At 45.3% G+C, this 19,357-nt stretch overlaps 1 protein-coding gene across 1 annotated transcript; it reads right to left on the bottom strand.

Moving 5' to 3' along the window:
* Positions 1-802: 802 nt before the first annotated feature.
* On the bottom strand, positions 803-19,357 carry POFUT1 (protein O-fucosyltransferase 1). Its single transcript, XM_081323808.1, has 8 exons — positions 19,162-19,357; positions 12,492-12,613; positions 11,431-11,613; positions 10,620-10,732; positions 9,099-9,291; positions 5,324-5,566; positions 1,942-2,476; positions 803-1,582 (listed from the first exon to the last, which is right to left on the bottom strand). Exons 1-7 carry the CDS (start codon positions 19,271-19,273, stop codon positions 2,288-2,290), a joined length of 1,155 nt encoding a protein of 384 aa, XP_081179934.1. The 5' UTR covers positions 19,274-19,357; the 3' UTR covers positions 803-1,582; positions 1,942-2,287.

Consider the following 19,357-nt stretch of genomic DNA (forward strand, 5'->3'; position numbering starts at 1 on the left):
GAACGGTTGCTAGAATTGGGTCTGTCTAGTTTAATGAAAAGAAGGACTGGGGGTGACATGATAGCAGTCTTCTAATCTCTCAGGGGCTGCCCCAAAGAAGAGGGAGTCAAGCTCTTCTCCAAAGCGCCTGAAGGCAGGACAAGAAGCAACGGATGGAAACTAACCAAGGAGAGAAGCAACCTGGAACTAAGGAGAAACTTCCTGACAGTGAGAACAATTAGCCAGTGGAACTACCTGCCTCCAGAAGCTGTGAATGCTCCAATGTTCTTAGCTGCGAAGTCGTGTCCGACCCATCGCGACCCTATGGACAACATTCCTCCAGGCCTTCCTGTCCTCTACCATCTTCTGGAGTCCATTTAAGCTCACACCTACTGCTTCAGTGACTCCATCCAGCCACCTCATTCTCTGTCGTCCCCTTCTTCTAGTGCCCTCAATCTTTCCCAGCATTAGGCTCTTCTCCAGTGAGTCCTTCCTTCTCATTAGCTGGCCAAAGGATTTGAGTTTTAGCTTCAGGATCTGGCCTTCTAAAGAGCAGTCAGGATTGATCTCCTCTAGGACTGACTGGTTTGATCGCCTTGCAGTCCAAGGGACTCGCAGGAGTCTTCTCCAGCACCAGAGTTCAAAGGCCTCCATTCTTTGGTGCACAGCCTTTCTTATGGTCCAACTTTCACTGCCATACATTGCAACTGGGAAGACCATAGCCTTCACTATACGCACTTTTGTTGGCAGGGTGATGTCTCTGCTTTTTAGTGTGCTGGAATGCTCCAATACTGGAAGTTTTTAAGAAGAAACTGGACAACCATTTGTCTGAAATGAGCAGGGGATTGGACTAGATGACCTCCAAGGTCCCTATATTATTATATAAAACTTTTATTCATAAAACATGAAACTGAACACTTAAATTGACTGGCACTAATGGTTGACACGGGTTGCTGCCAGCATCCTAGGTATCAACCAGGTATCTCCTTAAAATGAAAGATGTTCTGAGTAGCGCAGTTTTTTGTAGCTTTGCTGGAGTTATTGCAGGAAGCTGCAATTTCTTGATGTATTTTGAAAACTTTTTGGACATAGTTCCCAGTGCCCCAATGACAATGGGTATCACTGTTACGTGTTTCATCCATAATCACGCAGTTTTGATGGCCAGGTTGCGGTATTTCATAATATTAATCAACTGTATGTTTCAGTTCTCTACGACTGCGATATCTGGCGTGTTGTGTTCCAAATGGCGATCTGTCTGTATTCGAAAGTCCCACAAGATCTTCACATTATTATTATTTCATTGAAAAAAGTAACTTATGACCATCTGTCACACTTATGACCGTTGCAGCATCCCCACGGTCAGAGGATCAAAATCCAGATGTTTGGCAGCTGGCTCCTATTTAAGATGGCTGCAGGGTCCCAAGTTACGCGATCGCTTTTTGCCACCTTCTGACAAGCGAAGTCCACGAGGAAACCATTAATAACAGTGGCAAGAAAAGTCACAAAATGGGACAAAACTCAAATTAGCAGCCGTCTCGCTTAGCAACAGAAATTTTGGGCTCAACCATAGTGGTTAAGTCGAGGACTGCCTGTATCCAGAACTCTGGAAAAAAAAACACGGGTTGATTTATTCAGCAAAAATAAGGAGGGTGGTGTTTTTGTTTTTTAGAAAAAATGATTTTATTTCACTTTTAGACCGTGATTTCTGTAAAAATACAATACAAAATACCTTGCTTTTATTCTGAACCATTTTTTAAAAATACATATATATGTGTGTGTGTGTGTGTTTGGCAGCCCACTCCTTGTTAAGAGGCTTCAATGCTAATTAGTTCTGAAGATGCCAAAATCACGTTACAGATCCCAACAAATTCAGGTTTAGTCTCCCAGCCTAGTCCAACTAAGAGGACATGGAGATTAAATCTGTTTTGGAAAGAGCTAAACTGCCAAATGTCAATCACTTACAAGGATAATGACACTGTCTTCTGTTTGCCACTTTTGAGATCCAGAACCTTTTTTATGACTGATTGATTGTGCTGAGAGATTCGTTCTGACTCAGGTAAGAAGGCTGTGGAAAGGGAAGGAAGTAGTAGGTTCAGAAGGATTCCTTGATTCGACCATTACAGGGGTGGGGGGAAAAAAAGGGATTTTTTTCCCCGAGAAGTCGCTCTGTTCTTCCAGCTCAGGCTGTAAAAGGACGCAGAAGGACGAATCCTGCAGAACCAACCCGCGGCGGCCTTGCTTCCAATGGGACTTTGCGTGAAGCCGAGTTGTGTGTCCCGAGACGCAACGCACAGGGTTCCTCCGTGGGTTATAATTCATCCCTGAGTTTAGGGGGGTGGTCCATGCCAAAAAAGGAAGACGGCCTCCCGTGCACGTCCCTCTCCCGTTTCACAAAGGCGGTAAAAGAGGAAACGCAGTTGCCGATAAAATGGTCAGACCGGCCAAGGATGTACAGGTCGAACTGGGCCACTTCGGGTTGCAAATGGACCACTTTGATCTGCAAAGGAGAAAAAACAGACGGCAGAAGGCATTACTTTTCAATCTTATTTATTTATATCCCTCCGTCATCCTTTTTATACATACCTCGGAGGTCAATACACTCTTTCCTCCTATTTTCCCCACAAGAATAATCCCGCGAGGTGGGTTGGGCTCAGATTGATTGGCACAGAGTTACCCAGTTCGGCTTTCGTGCCTAAGGCAGGACTAGAACTCGCCCTCTCCTGGTGACTGGCCCAAAGTCACCCAGCTGGCTTTTGTGCCAGAGGTGGAACTAGAACTCGCCGCCTTCTGGTGACTGGCCCAAAATCACCAAGCCGGCTTTTGTGCCAAAGGTGGAACTAGAACTCGCCATCTCCTGGTGACTGGCCCAGTCACCCAGCTGGCTTTTGTGCCAGAGGTGGAACTAGAACTCGCCATCTCCTGGTGACTAGCCCAAAGTCACCCAGCCGGCTTTTGTGCCAGAGGTGGAACTAGAACTCGCCGTCTCCTGGTGACTGGCCCAGTCACCCAGCTGGCTTTTGTGCCAGAGGTGGAACTAGAACTCGCCGCCTCCTGGTGACTGGCCCAAAGTCACCAAGCCGGCTTTTGTGCCAAAGGTGGAACTAGAACTCGCCGTCTCCTGGTGACTGGCCCAAAGTCACCCAGCCGGCTTTTGTGCCAAAGGTGGAACTAGAACTTGCCGTCTCCTAGTTTCTAGCCTGGTGCCTTAACCATTTTTCTTGGAAATAAAGGGCCACAAATAAACTACAAATGTGGGGTTATGGAGGTCCCTATCAACACAGAGAAAAGATGCCTGACACCAGCCACCCCAAATCTACTGATCTCTGCTGCTTCGTAGAATTACTTAGTATTCATTTTTCCCCATTCTAATTTACTACAGCCAAACTATTTTTTAATTTGCACGACTATTTGGTTTCCTAATATCAAATATGAAATTAAATTCGAGGGGCATAATCCGGTCTCCAAAGTTTTGCACTTAGCTGAGCAGGCAGTGCTCAATTTACAACAGTTTGTTTAGTAAGCGTTCGTTACAATTGGACTAAAAAAAGTGACTTATGACCATTTTTCACACTTATGACCGCTGCAGCACCCCCGTGGTCACATGGTTCACATTTGGATGCTTGACAACTGACTCGTATTTATGAGGGTTGCACGTGACCCCCTTTTGCAGCCATCTGTCAAGCAAAGTCAACGGGGGGGAGCCGGATTCGCTTAACGAGCATGTGAGTAACTGAACTGCAGTGATTCACTGAATGACGGTGGCAAGAAAAGTTGTAAAATGGGGCAAAACTCAACAAATTTTTTGCCTAGCCACATAAATGTTGGGCTCAATTGTGGCTGTTAAGTGGAAGTCTTCCTGTATCTCACTGCCAACACTGACAGGGATAAGCAGATAGAACAGAACAGAACAGAATAGAAAATATGGAATAGAGTAGAATAGAATAGAATATAGAATAGAATAGACTGTAGAATAGAATAGAACAGAACAAGAGGAGAGAATAGAGAATAGAGAAGACAAGAGAATATAGAATAGACTGTAGAACAGAATAGAATTACAGAACAGAACAGAATAGAACAGAATTACAGAATAGATTAGAATAGAACAGAACAGAACAGGTTTGGAAACTGCACCGTTTCGGATCGCAAAAACCCTGCAGCGAATAGTGAGGATGGCAGAGAAGATCATGGGGGTTGCTCTTCCCTCTGTCGTGGATATTTACATCACACCGTTGCATCCGTAAAGCCAGAAACATTGTGGCTGATTACACACACACACCCCTCATACACGCTCTTCACTCTTTTGCCATCTGGAAAGAGGTACGGGAGCATTTGGGCTCGGGACCTCCAGATTGCGCAACAGTTTCTTCTCCTACAAGCCATTAGAATTCTTGACACGAAGAAACTGGAACTATAAATACTTGTAGTTTTTTTAAAAGTTTTTAGTTTAGAGTTATGTGTAGTTTGTGTTCTGTTCTTCTTTTGATTCATGCCGTCTGATGTAGCACCTTGGTCCTGGGGAAACGTCGTTTCGTTTCACTGTGTACTGTACTGTATATTGTTGAAATGACAATAAAGTCTACTACTACTACTACAGGGATGTGGTGGCTCAGTGGGTTAGGACGCTGAGCTTGTCGATCAGAAGGTCGGCAGTTTGGCGGGTTGAATCCCGAGTGCCGTGTAATGGAGTGAGCGCCTGTTACTCGTCCCAGCTTCTGCCAACCTAGCAGTTCGAAAGCACGTAAAAATGCAAGTAGAAAAATAGGGACCACTCCGGTGGGAAGGTAACAGCGTTCCGTGCGCCTTTGGCGTCTAGTCATGCCGGCCACATGACCACGGAGACATCCTCGGACAAGCGCTGGCTCTTCGGCTTTGAAACGGAGATGAGCACCGGCCCCTAGAGTCGGAAACGGATAGCACGCGTGTGCGGGGGAACCTTTACCTTTTACTACTAGTACAGAACGAGAGGAGAGAGAATAGAGAACAGAGAATAGAATAATAATAATAATAGAGAATAGAACAGAGAAGACAAGAGAATATAGAATAGAATATAGAATAGACCAGGGCTTGGGACCCCTGCCATACAGTATCAACCTTGTGAACAGCTTCCTCCTTCCGTTATGTATTCAAGATGGAGAGTGATTATTAGTGATATGTGTTTATATGTAAGGCTGTAGGTGTACATATGTGCATTTCTACATACAGTGTTTCTGTATGTGTGTTATGTAGGTGCACACTTGTGAGCAGGCCACAGAATCTCATTTTTAATGGGTGCCAGGGCGCCCACAGTAAAACGATGACCATAAAGGTTATCTTATTATAATCTTATTATTTCACGAAGATTTACCTTTTCTTGGAAAGACTGCTGTATCTCCTGGGTGTAGGACTCGGAATCCGTGGCCACAAACACGGCTTTCGCCTCTATCTTCTCCACCCAGAGTTTCATGGCACGCCTGATCTCTTTCAGATCCGGCAAACACATATCCATGGTGAGGGGCGCGGCACTGTTGCGGTCGTAGCCCACACACTGCGGGGACGCCATTAAATGCGACTTAGCCGTGCCCTCCTTCAGCAGATTGCAAGCGTTTTTCTGAGAGAAGACAGAAAGTAGAAAAGGTAACACCGCATAACACACAGATAGCTTTGGAAATGGAAAGCGAGAAACAACCATAAGGTGGGTGGAAAAATTTTCGATATAGTACAGAATTAGAAAAACAGCAAACTTTATGGGAAAGAAATTACAAACTGACAATGTCAACTTCTTATAAAGAAAGTCGATATAAAATGTTCTACAGATGGCACTTGCCACCAGCAAGACTAGTAAGGTTTAAAAACACGTCAGATAAATGTTGGAAATGTAAAGGTAAGCCAGGTACGTATTATCATGTTTGGTGGACATGTGATAAAGTAAAGAACTACAAATTTAACACACCGCTAGAGGGATTTAAACTACGGTATTTAAAAGAAACAGACTAAACAAAAGAGGAGGAGTTGCTCTCTATATAAGAAATAACTTTATCTCTACAGAAATAGAGCACAACAATGACGAAAACTGTAAACATGAATGCATTGGGGTCAATATAAAAGGGGGGGGGAAATGACATTGCCATAGGTGTATACTATAGGCCGCCCAACCAAGCAGAGGAAATAGATGAACTTTTTGCTAGTCAGCTAACTAAGGTATGTAAGAAGCACATCACAATAGTAATGGGGGACTTTAATTACCCTGACATCAACTGGGAGACAAACTCTGCACCAAGTGGAAGATCTAACAGATTCCTGACAAACCTAGCAGACAACTTTCTCTCCCAAAAAGTAGAGAAGGGAACTAGGGGATTAGCCATATTGGATTTAATTCTCACTAACAGAGATGAAATGATAGAAAGTGTCGAAGCCACAGGAACCTTGGGGGGAAGTGATCATGCAATATTGGAATTCAACATTCTGGAGGCACAAGCAATAGAACACAGCCAAACTAGAGTCTTGGACTTTAAAAGAGCTAATTTCAATAAACTTAGAGAGACCATGGGAAGAATTCCATGGATGAGAATCCTAAAGGGGAAAACAACTCAAGAAGCTTGGGAAATTTTGAAAAGTGAGATAATAAAGGCCCAGTCTAGCACAATACCAACAAAGAGGAAAAATAACAGCTCTCAAAAGAAACCAGCATGGCTGCATAAAGAACTCTCTGATAAATTGAAAGATAAAAAGGACAAGTATAAGAATTGGAAAGAGGGGCACATAACTAAGGCAGAATATCAGCAAATAGCCCGTGCCTGCAAAGATGAAGTGAGGAAAGCTAAGGCTCAAAATGAACTAAGGCTTGCAACCAAAGTCAAAAATAACAAAAAATGCTTCTTTCAACATATAAAAAACAAGAAAAAAGTTAAGGAAATGATTGGTCCATTAGTGGGGGAAAGTGGCAAGAAGGTGACAAGCAATAGGGAGAAAGCAGAACTATTTAACTCGTTTTTTGCATCTGTCTTTACACAAAGGGAAAAAACAGTCCAACCTACCAAAACCAGTGCCATAAAAAACAGAATAGAAAAGCAAGTTAAGATAGGCAAGAAAATGGTAAGTGAGCACCTGTCCAGCCTAGACGAGTTCAAATCACCAGGACCAGATGAATTACACCCCAAGGTTCTCAAGGAACTGGCAGACGTGATCTCAGAACCACTGAACTATATTTTCCAAAGATCCTAGAGCACTGGGGAACTACCAGAGGACTGGAAGAGAGCTGATGTAGTTCCCATCTTCAAAAAAGGGAAAAAAATGGATCCAGGAAACTACACAGAAGAGCAACAAAGATGATTGGGGGGCTGGAGGCTAAAACATATAGGGAACGGTTGCTGGAATTGGGTATGTGTAGTTTAATGAAGAGAAGGACGAGGGGTGACATGATAGCCGTGTTCCAATATCTCAGGGGCTGCCCCAAAGAAGAGGGAGTCAAGCTATTCTCCAAAGCACCTGAAAGCAGGACAAGAAGCAACGGATGGAAACTCATCAAGGAGAGAAGCAACCTAGAACTAAGGAGAAACTTCCTGACAGTGAGAACAATTAACCAGTGGAACAACCTGCCTCCAGAAGCTGTGAATGCTCTAACACTGGAAGTTTTTAAGAACAGACTGGACAGCCATTTGCCTGAAATGGTATAGGGTTTCCTGCCTAAGCAGGGGGTTGGACTAGATGACCTCCAAGGTCCCTTCCAACTTATTATTACTACTATTGGAAAAAGATACATACTTGGCTATAAAAGATGTCGGGAGAACACGTAGATTTTAAACCTGCACTCTTTTTTTATTGGGCATAATGCCAGGAAAGACTAACTAACAAAGCCTATATTTGATTTTGCGTGTCAGGACAGTGGCAAGAATTTTATTTGTGCAATATTGGAAAAATGAAGGAATACCATCAGATGAAGAAATAATCAAAAAAAATACTAGAATGTGCAGAGATGGACAGACTGACTATGAGGCTGAAAGAAAAAGAAGAAACACGAGTATTACCAAACTTGGGACTTATTTTATCGATGGCAAGAAGAAAGAATAATGGATTAGGAATTAAATATGTATCAGTGAATGTAAACTCAAGACAGCATGCTGGTTGAAAAATTATTATTGTATGTATGGAAAAAATAATAATAAAAACTTTTTTTAAAAAAAGAAAATATAACATAGCCAGTGTTGTCTTCTCTTTTAGAACAGAATACAGCTGGAAGGGACCTTGGAGGTCTTCTAGTCCAGCCCTCGCTCAAGCAGAACCTATACTGTCTCAGACAGGTGACTGTTCATATTTACGTTATTGGCTTTGGGGATCAATGATTGTGTAGTTCCGTGTCTTACATCTCGTTTAGCGATGGGACAGAAAAAAAGTGACTTATGACAGGTTTTCACTCTTACAAACCCGTGGTCACGGGATCAAAATTCAGATACTTGGCATCTGACTCATATTTATGACGGTTGCAGTGTCCCCAGGATCACGTGATCCCCTTTGGTGACCTTCTGACAAGCAAAGTGAATGGAGACGTCAGATTCGTTTAACAACGGCGTTGCTCACTTAAGGGCTGCAGTGATTCACTTAACAATGGTAGAAAGAAAGGTCGTAAAATGGGGCAAAATTCACTTAACAATTGCCTCGCTTAGCAACCAAAATTTGGGGCTCCATTGTGGTCGTACGCCATGGAATACAGTGCTGGAAGGGACCTTGGAGGTCTTCTAGTCCAACCCCCTACTCAAGCAGGAGACCCTATACCAGGGGTCTTCAAACTTGGCCCTTTGATGACTTGTGGACTTCAACTCCCAAAGTCCTCGGCCAGCGTGCCTGGCTGAGGACTTCTGGGAATTGAAGTTCCCAAGTCATCAAAGGGTCAAGTTTGAAGACCCCTGCTTGTGGACTTCAACTCCCAGAAGTCCTCGGCCAGCGTGCCTGGCTGAGGAATTCTGGGAGTTGAAGTCCACAAGTCATCAAAGGGCCAAGTTGGAAGAACCCCTGGGCCAAACCATTCCGGACACACGGGGGTGCAATCTCTTCTTGTTGATTCAGTCTTCTGTCTTTGTCATTGGAGTGGCTGCCAAACACAACACAACTTGTGGGAAACAAGAGCCTCTAGATCCGGCGCTTACCCAGTCTGAACCCACACGCAAATGAATTCCCACGTAGGGCCTGATCAGGAGTGACTTGATATAGGACTCTCCTTTCTCCACCATCTCATCAGACCAAACCACGTATCGCTGCAGCGGCCGGTTCTCTTCCAGGACAGGAAATTGGGCTGGGGCACCTGGGAGGGCGAGAACAGGATGTTCAGAGGGTGGAAACCTAGGAGAAAAGCAGAGGAGAAACACAATTATTCATCCTTTCTCTCGGTGGCCAAAGGGAAAAAGACCTGCCAGCCTCACGGTGAAGTCTGAATCAAGTGGGAAAGACAACAAGGAAGCACGGAGACTGTTCACCTTTAATGTATAGCATGTCATATTATGTGAGTATATGCATCGTTGTGTATTTATTTATTTTGGTCACATTTAAGACACCCCCGTTAAAAGAGTCGGGCCTGGGATTTGATCAGGAGCTGAGAATTTGACAAACCACGTTCTAAAAACGATTGTGCTTCTTTACTGCTTGTGAGTTTCTTGAAACCAATAGGAAACCCTAGTTTGAAATCCAGTCTTTCTTCTCCCAGACTCAGTGATTATGTAATAATAATAATAATAATAGTAATAATAATAATAATAATAATAATAATAATAATAATAATAATAATAATAATAATAATAATAATACACAACTGGAGCACCACTTGAACACCATCATCGGCATTGACGAATTCGCCATTAGTCAATTGCAAAAGGCGGCCTTACTAGGAACTGCTTCCATCCTGCAACGAGATCTGTAATACCATCCAACATCCACATCTGCCTATGCCAGGTCCTTGGGAAGGACTCGATAGGTAGACAAAAATGCCAAATCCTGTCTGAACATCTGGCTGACTGTGCGATTAATACTACTACTACTATTACTAATAATAATAATAGTCAACCATCAGCGCGAGTCAGTTTGAATGTTCAGTTGACTGAGCTTCATGTTTAATAATAATAATAATAAAGTTGGAAGGGACCTTGGAGGTCATCTAGTCCAACCCCCTGCTCAGGCAGGAAACCCTATATCATTTCAGACAAATGGCTGTCCAGTCTCGTCTTAAAAACTTCCAGTGATGGAGCACCCACAGCTTCTGGAGGCAGGTTGTTCCACTGGCTAATTGTTCTAACTGTCAGGAAGTTTCTCCTTAGTTCTAGGTTGCTTCTCTCCTTGACTAGTTTCCATCCGTTGCTTCTCGTCCTGCCTTCGGGCGCTTTGGAGAAGAGCTTGACTCCCTCTTCTTTGGGGCAGCCCCTGAGATACTGGAAGGCTGCTGTCACGTCCCCCCCTCGTCCTTCTCTTCATTAAACTAGACCTATCCAATTCCAGCAACCGTTCCTTATATGTTTTAGCCTCCAGGCCTCTAATCATGTTGCATTAAGGTGCCTCATTTTTTTTAAAAATGCTATATTTTATTCATTCGGGGGGGGGGGAAGGGAAGAAGAGGCAGGATGGGCACCTCTCTAATCTCACTAAAATTCCCGCCCAGTCAGCAATTCCCCACTTGCTACCTTTGGTTCCATTCGTCCTTGTAGGAGGCGCCGAAGGAGAGGCCTGCGAACAGCTCCGACTGGTCGAATTCCACTCCGAATTGATCCCAGAAAGGCCCAAAGGGATTCCCATCCTGCAAAAAAAGAAACAAAGGGAGATCTATCCATGACAGCAGGAGCAAGACGGGGGGGGGGGGGGAAGGCCCTTTCCTGAAAATGAATGCGGGAAAATCCTCGGCGTACGACTGCAATGAAGCCTGATGTTTCCGTTGCTAAGGGAGACATTTGTTAAATGAAGTTTTTTTGCCTCGTTTTACCACCTCTCTTGCCCTGGCTTCCCCCTTCGACTTCGCTCATCAGAATGTCGCAAAAGGGGATCACGTCACACACACACACACACACACACACACACACACACACACACACAGGGACACCGCGACCGTCATAAACATGAGTCAGTTGCCCTGCGTCCGGATTTTGATCACATAGCCCTGGGGAGGCTACAGTGGCCGGAAGTGTGAAAAACGATTGTTAAAGTCACTTTTTTTAGTGATAGCTAAGCTAAAAGGCTGAGTAGAAATATGGGAAAAATAAGTGTCAGAAATGATTCATAAAGCATACAAGCAGTCCTTGACTTAACCTTAGGTTTCCCCGAAAATAAGACCTGGTCTTATATATATATATATTAAAGTTTGAAGACCCCCGGCGTAAGCTCTCTGTCAGTCAAGATTCCTCACCTATCGGTCGGTTTTCTGAGAAAGTCTAGTTGCCTCTTGAAAAAGCACCTGGGGGAGAAGTGGAGAAGTTCTCGAGACCCCCCAGATCCTCCTACCTTCATAGGGCAGGTTTTTTTGTCAGGGCTCCTCTCAGCTGCTGCTTCGAAGCAATACGCCACTCTCTTGCCAGGAGGCCAGTAGGTGGGCGCCAACCTCTCCATAAACTCCGCCAAGCTAATCACTCGGTGGTATTCTAGCAGAGGGGCCAGCTTGAAATATTCCTGGTAAGGAACGTGGAGCTGCAATAAAAAGAAACCCAGACTTACACAGATACACCGAACACGTGAATTACTTCACGGCAGCAAACACGTAGCATGGTTTAATAAAAAGCTGGCCGCTTCCTATTCAGAGGACAAAAGGGCAGGTGGGATACAGTCTTGTAATGAGTAGGGGGGGGGTCTCAAAAAGGGAGCTTGCAATGATCTGCACCCGTACATCAGAGCCAGTTAAGGTGCTGAGCTGGGAACCAGGAGTCGGTGAGTTCTAGTCCTGTCTTCGGTGAATTTGGGCCAGTCCCCAGGAGACGCTGAATTCTAGTCCCACCTTAGGCATGAAAACCAGCTGGGTGACTTTGGGCTAGTCACCAGGAGACGGTGAATTCTAGTCCCGCCTTAGGCATGAAAGACAGTTGGGTAACTTTGGGCTAGTCACCAGGAGACGGTGAATTCTAGTCCCACCTTAGGCATGAAAACCAGCTGGGTGACTTTGGGCTAGTCACCAGGAGACGGTGAATTCTAGTCCCGCCTTAGGCATGAAAGACAGTTGGGTAACTTTGGGCCAGTCATCAGGAGACTGTGAATTCTAGTCCCACCTTAGGCATGAAAACCATCTGGGTGACCTTGGGCTAATCACCAGGTGATTGAGAGTTCTAGTCCCACCTAAGGTGTGAAAGCCAGTCGGGTGATTGGGCCAGTCACTCTCTCAGCCCACCCCACCGGGTTGTAATGAAAATGGGAGGAGGTAGCAGTAGGTAGGACCACTACTTTAAATTATTTATAAGCAATAATTAATGTGGGGTAAAAAAATCAAATAAATAATACATCAAAAGCTCTGAATCCAACCCAACCAACTGACAGAGTCGCTTGGCAAGGAGACGGGCAGCATATAAATAACATACGTTCGTGTAGGGAGGCCTGTAATGCCGGTACTCAATCCATGGAGGCACAGCTAGTGTCCGATTCATCGTCTTAGCAAACGCTAAAGATCCGAGGAAGTGATCTGCTTGATTCCCGAATCTCCCTTGGAACAGAACATAAAGGACCGTTTCTTAATGGCTGGGCAAGGAAAGGGCAGCATTAAATCTGGCCAGGCCTTTACGAAGCTCGTTCTCCTTCCAGTAAGGCTGAGTTCAAGCATGAGGCCGAAATTAAAGATACAGGTAGTCCTCGACTTACGACCGCAACTGAGCCCAAAATTTCTGTTGCTAAGCGAGACCCGTTGTTAAGTGAGTTTCACCCCATTTTAGAATCCTTCTTGCCCTAATCCTTAAGTAAAATCACTGCAGTTATTAAGCTAGTTAACACATTGTTAAGCGAGTCGGCTTTGCCTGTCAGACGATCCCATGACCCCAGGAGACTGTCACTGTCATAAATAGGATGCAGTTGCCAAGCATACAAATTTCAATCACCTGACCATGGGGACGCTGCAACGGTCATAAGTGTCAAAAACAGTCATAAGTCACTTTTTTCAGTGCCCTCGTAACTTCAGTCACTAAACGAACTATTGTAAGTCGAGGATCATCTGTACTCCCAAGTGGAGCTCAACCCCAGATCCCCATTCTGGACCTCCACTCTGGATAGTGAGACGGGCAGCACATGAATTTAAACTGATTAATGAACGAACAATTCCCCACCATTACATGGGCAGTCACACAAATGGAATGAACGAATGAGTAATCAGGGCTTAGAGCAGCGGTCCACAAAATTGTGGGCCGCAGGCTGTTGGCCACTGGGCTGAGTGGCTGGCCAGCACACGTGCGCGCGCACCCCCTACTCACTCTAGCGTCACGCAGGTGCTCCCAATACTGGGAGCATCGTACAGGCGCTAGCTAGTGTCACGAGGACACCCCCCCACTTGTGCTAGCATTGTGGTGGCGGGTGGACGCTTGTCTAAGCATCGCGCGGGTGCTCGTGGCTCCGTTTGCACAATCGTGGCCCTGTTCTTGCATGCGCTTGCACGTGCGCATAAAGGCCTCTCTACCCCCCCATGCACCGGGCCGCCGCCAAAGAAAGGTTGGAGATCCCTGATTTAGAGACCTTGGGGCTTTCAAGATGCAAAGCTGTACCTAAGTTCAGGCCTAGAAGTGGGAAACCCAGATTCTGCCCCCCCCTCAGCCCCAGAAACTCCCTGGGGGGGCCCCTCAGGGCCTCTCCTGCTTTTTTTCTCAGCCCACCTACCTCGCAGGGATATTGTTCGGGGGGGGTGGGAGACGTGAGCACTGAGTTTGCCCTCTTGGGCTTCTGTACACAATGAGAAGCATGTGCAAAACTTCGAGTCAATCTCCAGCCATCTCCTCAGTTACAGGCAGTGCTCGACTTACAACCATTAGTTTAGCGATTGTTCAAAGCTGCAGCTTCTTTTTTTTTAAAGGGGAAAAGAGAGGAAACATTTAATGTAATAGTTTGAGATCTGTACTAAAGACATTGGTATGTTATTGAATTATTGACCAACTCAGCCGCCATGTCACTTTTCAAATATTCAAACGTAAAACTAGAAAACCAATAAAAATTTTCAAAGCTGCAACTGCACTGGCAAAATAAATAAATAAATAAAAGACTTATGACCAGCCCTTGCACTTACAACCTTCGGAGCGTTCCCAGTCACGTCATCAAAATTCAAGCGCTTGGCAACCGGCGTGGATTTATGCCCATTAAGATCTTCCCCACCAATTTCTAATACACAGCGAATGGGTTGAGTTAATGACCATACCATTCGCTTAACAACTGTAACAATTCGCTTAACAATTGTGGCACAAAGGTCGTTAACTCACTTAAGAACCACCTTGCTTAGCAATGGACATTTTGGTCCCAATCGTGGTCGTAAATCGAGGACTACCTGTATACGAACGGATTATGGGAGTGGGTGTGGTGGACTTGTGCAGGAAATAATACACCTTTTGGGCTGTTTTGAGTTTTAGCTGCAGAACCAGCTCCAGCGCAATAGAGGTAGTCCTCCACTTACGGACCACAACTGAGACCAAAATTTCTTTTCTTAAGCGGGACAGTTGTTCAGCGAGTTTTTGCTCCATTTCACAACCTTTCTTGCCTCTTTTGTTAAGTGAATCACTGCAGTTGTTAAGTGAGCGGCACGGCTGTTAAGTGAATCCGGCTTCCCCATGGACGTGGCTTGTCGGAAGGTCGCTGTCAGGACCCACCCCAAACCACATCTTGTTGTTGTTGTTGTTGTTAGCTGCGAAGTCGTGTCCGACCCATCGCGACCCTATGGACAACATTCCTCCAGGCCTTCCTGTCCTCTACCATCTTCTGGAGTCCATTTAAGCTCACGCCTACTGCTTCAGTGACTCCATCCAGCCACCTCATTCTCTGTCGTCCCCTTCTTCTATTGCCCTCGATCTTTCCCAGCATTAGGCTCTTCTCCAGTGAGTCCTTCCTTCTCATTAGGTGGCCAAAGTACTTGAGTTTTAGCTTCAGGATCTGGCCTTCTAAAGAGCAGTCAGGATTGATCTCCTCTAGGACTGACCGGTTTGATCGCCTTGCGGTCCAAGGGACTCGCAGGAGTCTTCTCCAGCACCACAGTTCAAAGGCCTCAATTCTTTGGCGCTCAGCCTTTCTTATGGTCCAACTTTCACTGCCATATGTTGCAACTGGGAAGACCATAGCCTTGACTATACGCACTTTTGTTGACAGGGTGATGTCTCTGCTTTTTAGTGTGCTGTCTAGATTTGCCATGGCTTTCCTCCCCAGGAGCAAGCGTCTTTTAATTTCTTGGCTACAGTCCCCATCTGCAGTGATCTTGGAGCCCAGGAAAATAAAATCTGTCACTACCTCCATTTCTTCCCCATCTATTTGCCAGGAATTGAGAGGGCCAGATGCCATGATCTTGGTTTTCTTAATGTTAAGTTTCAACCCAAGTTTTGCACTCTCCTTCTTCACCTGCAACAAGAGGCTCTTTAGTTCTTCTTCACTTTCTGCCATTAGAGTGGTATCATCTGCGTATCTTAGGTTGTTGATATTTCTTCCGGCAATCTTAATTCCAACTTTTGATTCATCTAGCCCTGCCTTTCTCATGATGTGCTCTGCATATAAGTTAAATAGGCAGGGCGACAGTATACAGCCTTGCCGGACTCCTTTCCCAATTTTGAACCAATCAGTGGTTCCGTGTCCAGTTCTCACTGTTGCTTCTTGGCCCGCATATAGGTTTCTCAAGAGACAAATAAGATGGTCTGGTACTCCCATCTCTTTAAGAACTTGCCACAGTTTGTTATGATCCACACAATCAAAGGCTTTAGCATAGTCAATGAAGCAGAAGTAGATGTTTTTCTGGAACTCCCTAGCTTTCTCCATGATCCAGCGTATGTTGGCAATTTGATCTCTAGTTCCTCTGCCTCTTCGAAATCCTGCCTGCACTTCTGGTAGTTCTCGATCCACATACTGCTGAAGTCTAGCTTGTAGGATTTTAAGCATGACTTTACTAGCATGAGAAATGAGTGCAATGGTGCGATAGTTTGAACATTCTTTGGCACTGCCTTTCTTTGGAATTGGAATGTAAACTGATCTTTTCCAATCCTGTGGCCATTGTTGAGTTTTCCAAATTTGCTGGCAAATTGAGTGTAGCACTTTTACTGCATTGTCTTTTAAGATTTTGAATAGCTCAGCTGGAATACTGTCACTTCCACTAGCTTTGTTGTTGCTCAGCTTTTCTAAGGCCCACTTCACTTCACATTCTAGGATGTCTGGCTCGAGGTCAGTGACCACCTCATTGTGATTATCAGGGACGTTAAGCTCATTCTTGTATAGTTCTTCTGTGTAATTTTGCCACCTCTTCTTAATCTCTTCTGCCTCTGTTAGGTCCCTGCCATTTTGGTCCTTTATCATGCCCATTTTTGCATTAAACGTTCCCTTCATTTCTCCAATTTTCTTGAAAAGATCTCTGGTCCTCCCTATTCTATTATTTTCTTCTATTTCTTTGCACTGTTCATTTAAGAAGGCATTCTTATCTCTTCTAGCTATTCTCTGGAATTCTGCATTCAATTGGGTGTATCTTTCTTTTTCTCCCTTGCCTTTCGCTTCCCTCCTTTCCTCAGCTATTTGCAAAGCTTCCTCAGACAGCCATTTTGCTTTCTTGCATTTCTTTTTCTTTGGGATGGTTTTGGTTGCTACCTGTTGTACAATGTCGCGAACCTCTGTCCATAGTTCTTCAGGCACTCTGTCTATCAGATCTAATTCCTTAAATCTATTTGTCACCTCTACTGTATATTCAACAGGGATATGATTTAGTTCATACCTGAGTGGCCTAGTGCTTTTCCCTACTTTCTTCAGTTTAAGCCTAAACTTTGCAAGGAGAAGCTCATGGTCTGAGCCACAGTCAGCTCCTGGTCTTGTTTTTACTGACTGTATAGAGCTTCTCCATCTTTGGCTGCAGAGCATATAGTCAATCTGATTTCTGTGTTGACCATCTGGTGATGTCCATGTGTAGAGCCGTCTCTTGGGTTGTTGGAAAAGAGTGTTTGCTATGACCATTGTATTCTCTTGACAGAATTCTATCAGCCTGTGCCCTGCTTCATTTTGCACTCCAAGGCCAAACTTGCCTGTTATTCCAGTTATCTTTTGGCTTCCTACTTTAGCATTCCAATCCCCCATGATGATAAGAACATCATTTTTTGGTGTTAGTTCTATAAGGTGCTGTAGTGCTTCATAGAACTGGTCAATTTCATCCTCTTCAGCACTGGTGGTTGGGGCATAGACCTGGACTACTGTGATATTGAATGGTTTGCCTTGGATTCGAACTGAGATCATTCTGTCATTTTGAGGATTGTATCCCAGTATTGCTTTTCCTACTCTTTTATTGACTATGAAGGCTACTCCATTTCTTCTGAAGGATTCTTGCCCACAGTAGTATACCTGATGGTCATCTGAATTAAATTCACCCATTCCTGTCCATTTTAGTTCGCTGATACCTAAGATGTCAATGTTCAGTCTTGTCATCTCTTGTTTGACCACGTCCAGTTTTCCTTGATTCATGGATCTTACATTCCAGGTTCCTATGGAGAAAAAATCTTTACAGCATCGGACTTTCCTTTCACCACCAGACATATCCACAGCTGAGCGTCCTTTCGGCTTTGGCCCAGTCGCTTCATTCTTTCTGGCGCTACTAGTACTAGCCCTCTGCTCTTCCCCAGTAGCATATTGGACACCTTCCGACCTGAGGGGCTCATCTTCCAGCGTCATATCGTTTTGCCTTTTGGTACTGTCCATAGGGTTTTCATGGCAAAGATACTGGAGTGGTTTGCCATTTCCTTCTCCAGTGGATCACGTTTTGTCAGAACTCTCTGCTATGACCTGTCCGTCTTGGGTGGCCCTGCACGGCATAGCTCATAGCTTCATTGAATTACGCAAGCCCCTTTGCCACGACAAGGCAGTAATCCATGAAGGGGTTAGGAAGACCACATCTTAGGAAGACAAAATTCTTGGAGTCAAATCTATTCCAAAAAGAATCTTTACTATGACATGCTTGGTTGTAGGAAACGAGACAGGACTTAATATTATCCCACGAAGTAAACCCTTATAAAGAGTTCCCGGTTTAACCCCCCTTAACCCCATTTGGTCAGTCCCCCATCCTTTCTCTCGTATCATCCCTCTTGTGGGAAAAAGGAACTTAGGACCCTTCATGTTTATTGCTCTCTTCTGTGACAAAAGCCAGATGCTAGCCCCCCCTTGTTTCCCCAGTTCAAAAGGCTTCTCCTTTCCTTTGAAATGCCTAATACCGGTTCAATACACATCCATTCTCTTCTCTTCGGGAGATGGCAGAATCCATGGAATAATGTCTGAAACATTCCATTTATGAATATGATATAAATGGATTCTAACAGTCGCAAAAGGGGACCACATGAACCCCTGGGGACAATGCGACTGTCGTAAGTATGAACTAGTTGATGGTGTCCAAATTTTGATCAGGTGATCCATGGGGGGGGGCAAGTGGTCCTAAGTGTGAAAAACAAGCTTGTTACTTTTTTCCAGTGCTGTTGTATCCTTGAATGGTCATTAAGGGAATTGTTGTAAGTCAAGGGCTACCTGTAAAAAAATATATATATATAATAGGTGTGTATATCTCTGCTTAGGGAAGCCCCAGGGTGAGATAGGCAGCAAATACATTTAACAAAGAAATAAATAAGCATTTCCCTGTGTGTGTGTGTGTGTGTGTGTGTGTGTGTGTGTGTGTGTGTGTGTGAAAGTGGGAAAAGGAGCGGCCTAAAAGAGGGGCGCCCCCACACATTTCATTCTCCCACCAAATGAAATAAAATGCAAACAAACGGAGCTGCGGAAAGACCCCGAAGACCCCCGCCCTTCGGAGCTTCCTTCCCGCCTAAAGCAGGGGTAGGGAACCATGGGCCCTGTTGTGATTTCTGGACTTCAACTCCCAGGATTCCCCACCCGTCCTAAAGCCTCGCTTAATCGCCCCCCACCCCTTGCCAGCAGGACTGCTAGGGCGGGCGGGGATGATGGGACTTGTAGTCCAGCCGCCCCCCCACCCCCGAGAGGAAGGGAGCCGGGGCGGAAGAGCAGGAACGGCAGCCCCGCAGGGAGGGAAGCGGCGGGACCGGGCCTCACCCATGCAGGGGCAGTAGAGCAGGTATCCGGACGGGTCCCAGCCGTCGTCGGCGCAGCTCGGGCTCGGGAGCAACAGGCAGAACAGGAGGAGACCGAGCGCCGCCGCCGCCATGATCGCCGCCTGGCCCGCAGAAGAGGCCGCGGCCTAGTTAGGCCTCTTGGGCCCGTCTCCATAGCAACCGGCTCGCCAGGCCCC

Source organism: Vipera berus, assembly GCF_964194415.1.
Source record: "Vipera berus genome assembly, chromosome: 3".
NCBI classification, from domain to species: domain Eukaryota; kingdom Metazoa; phylum Chordata; class Lepidosauria; order Squamata; family Viperidae; genus Vipera; species Vipera berus.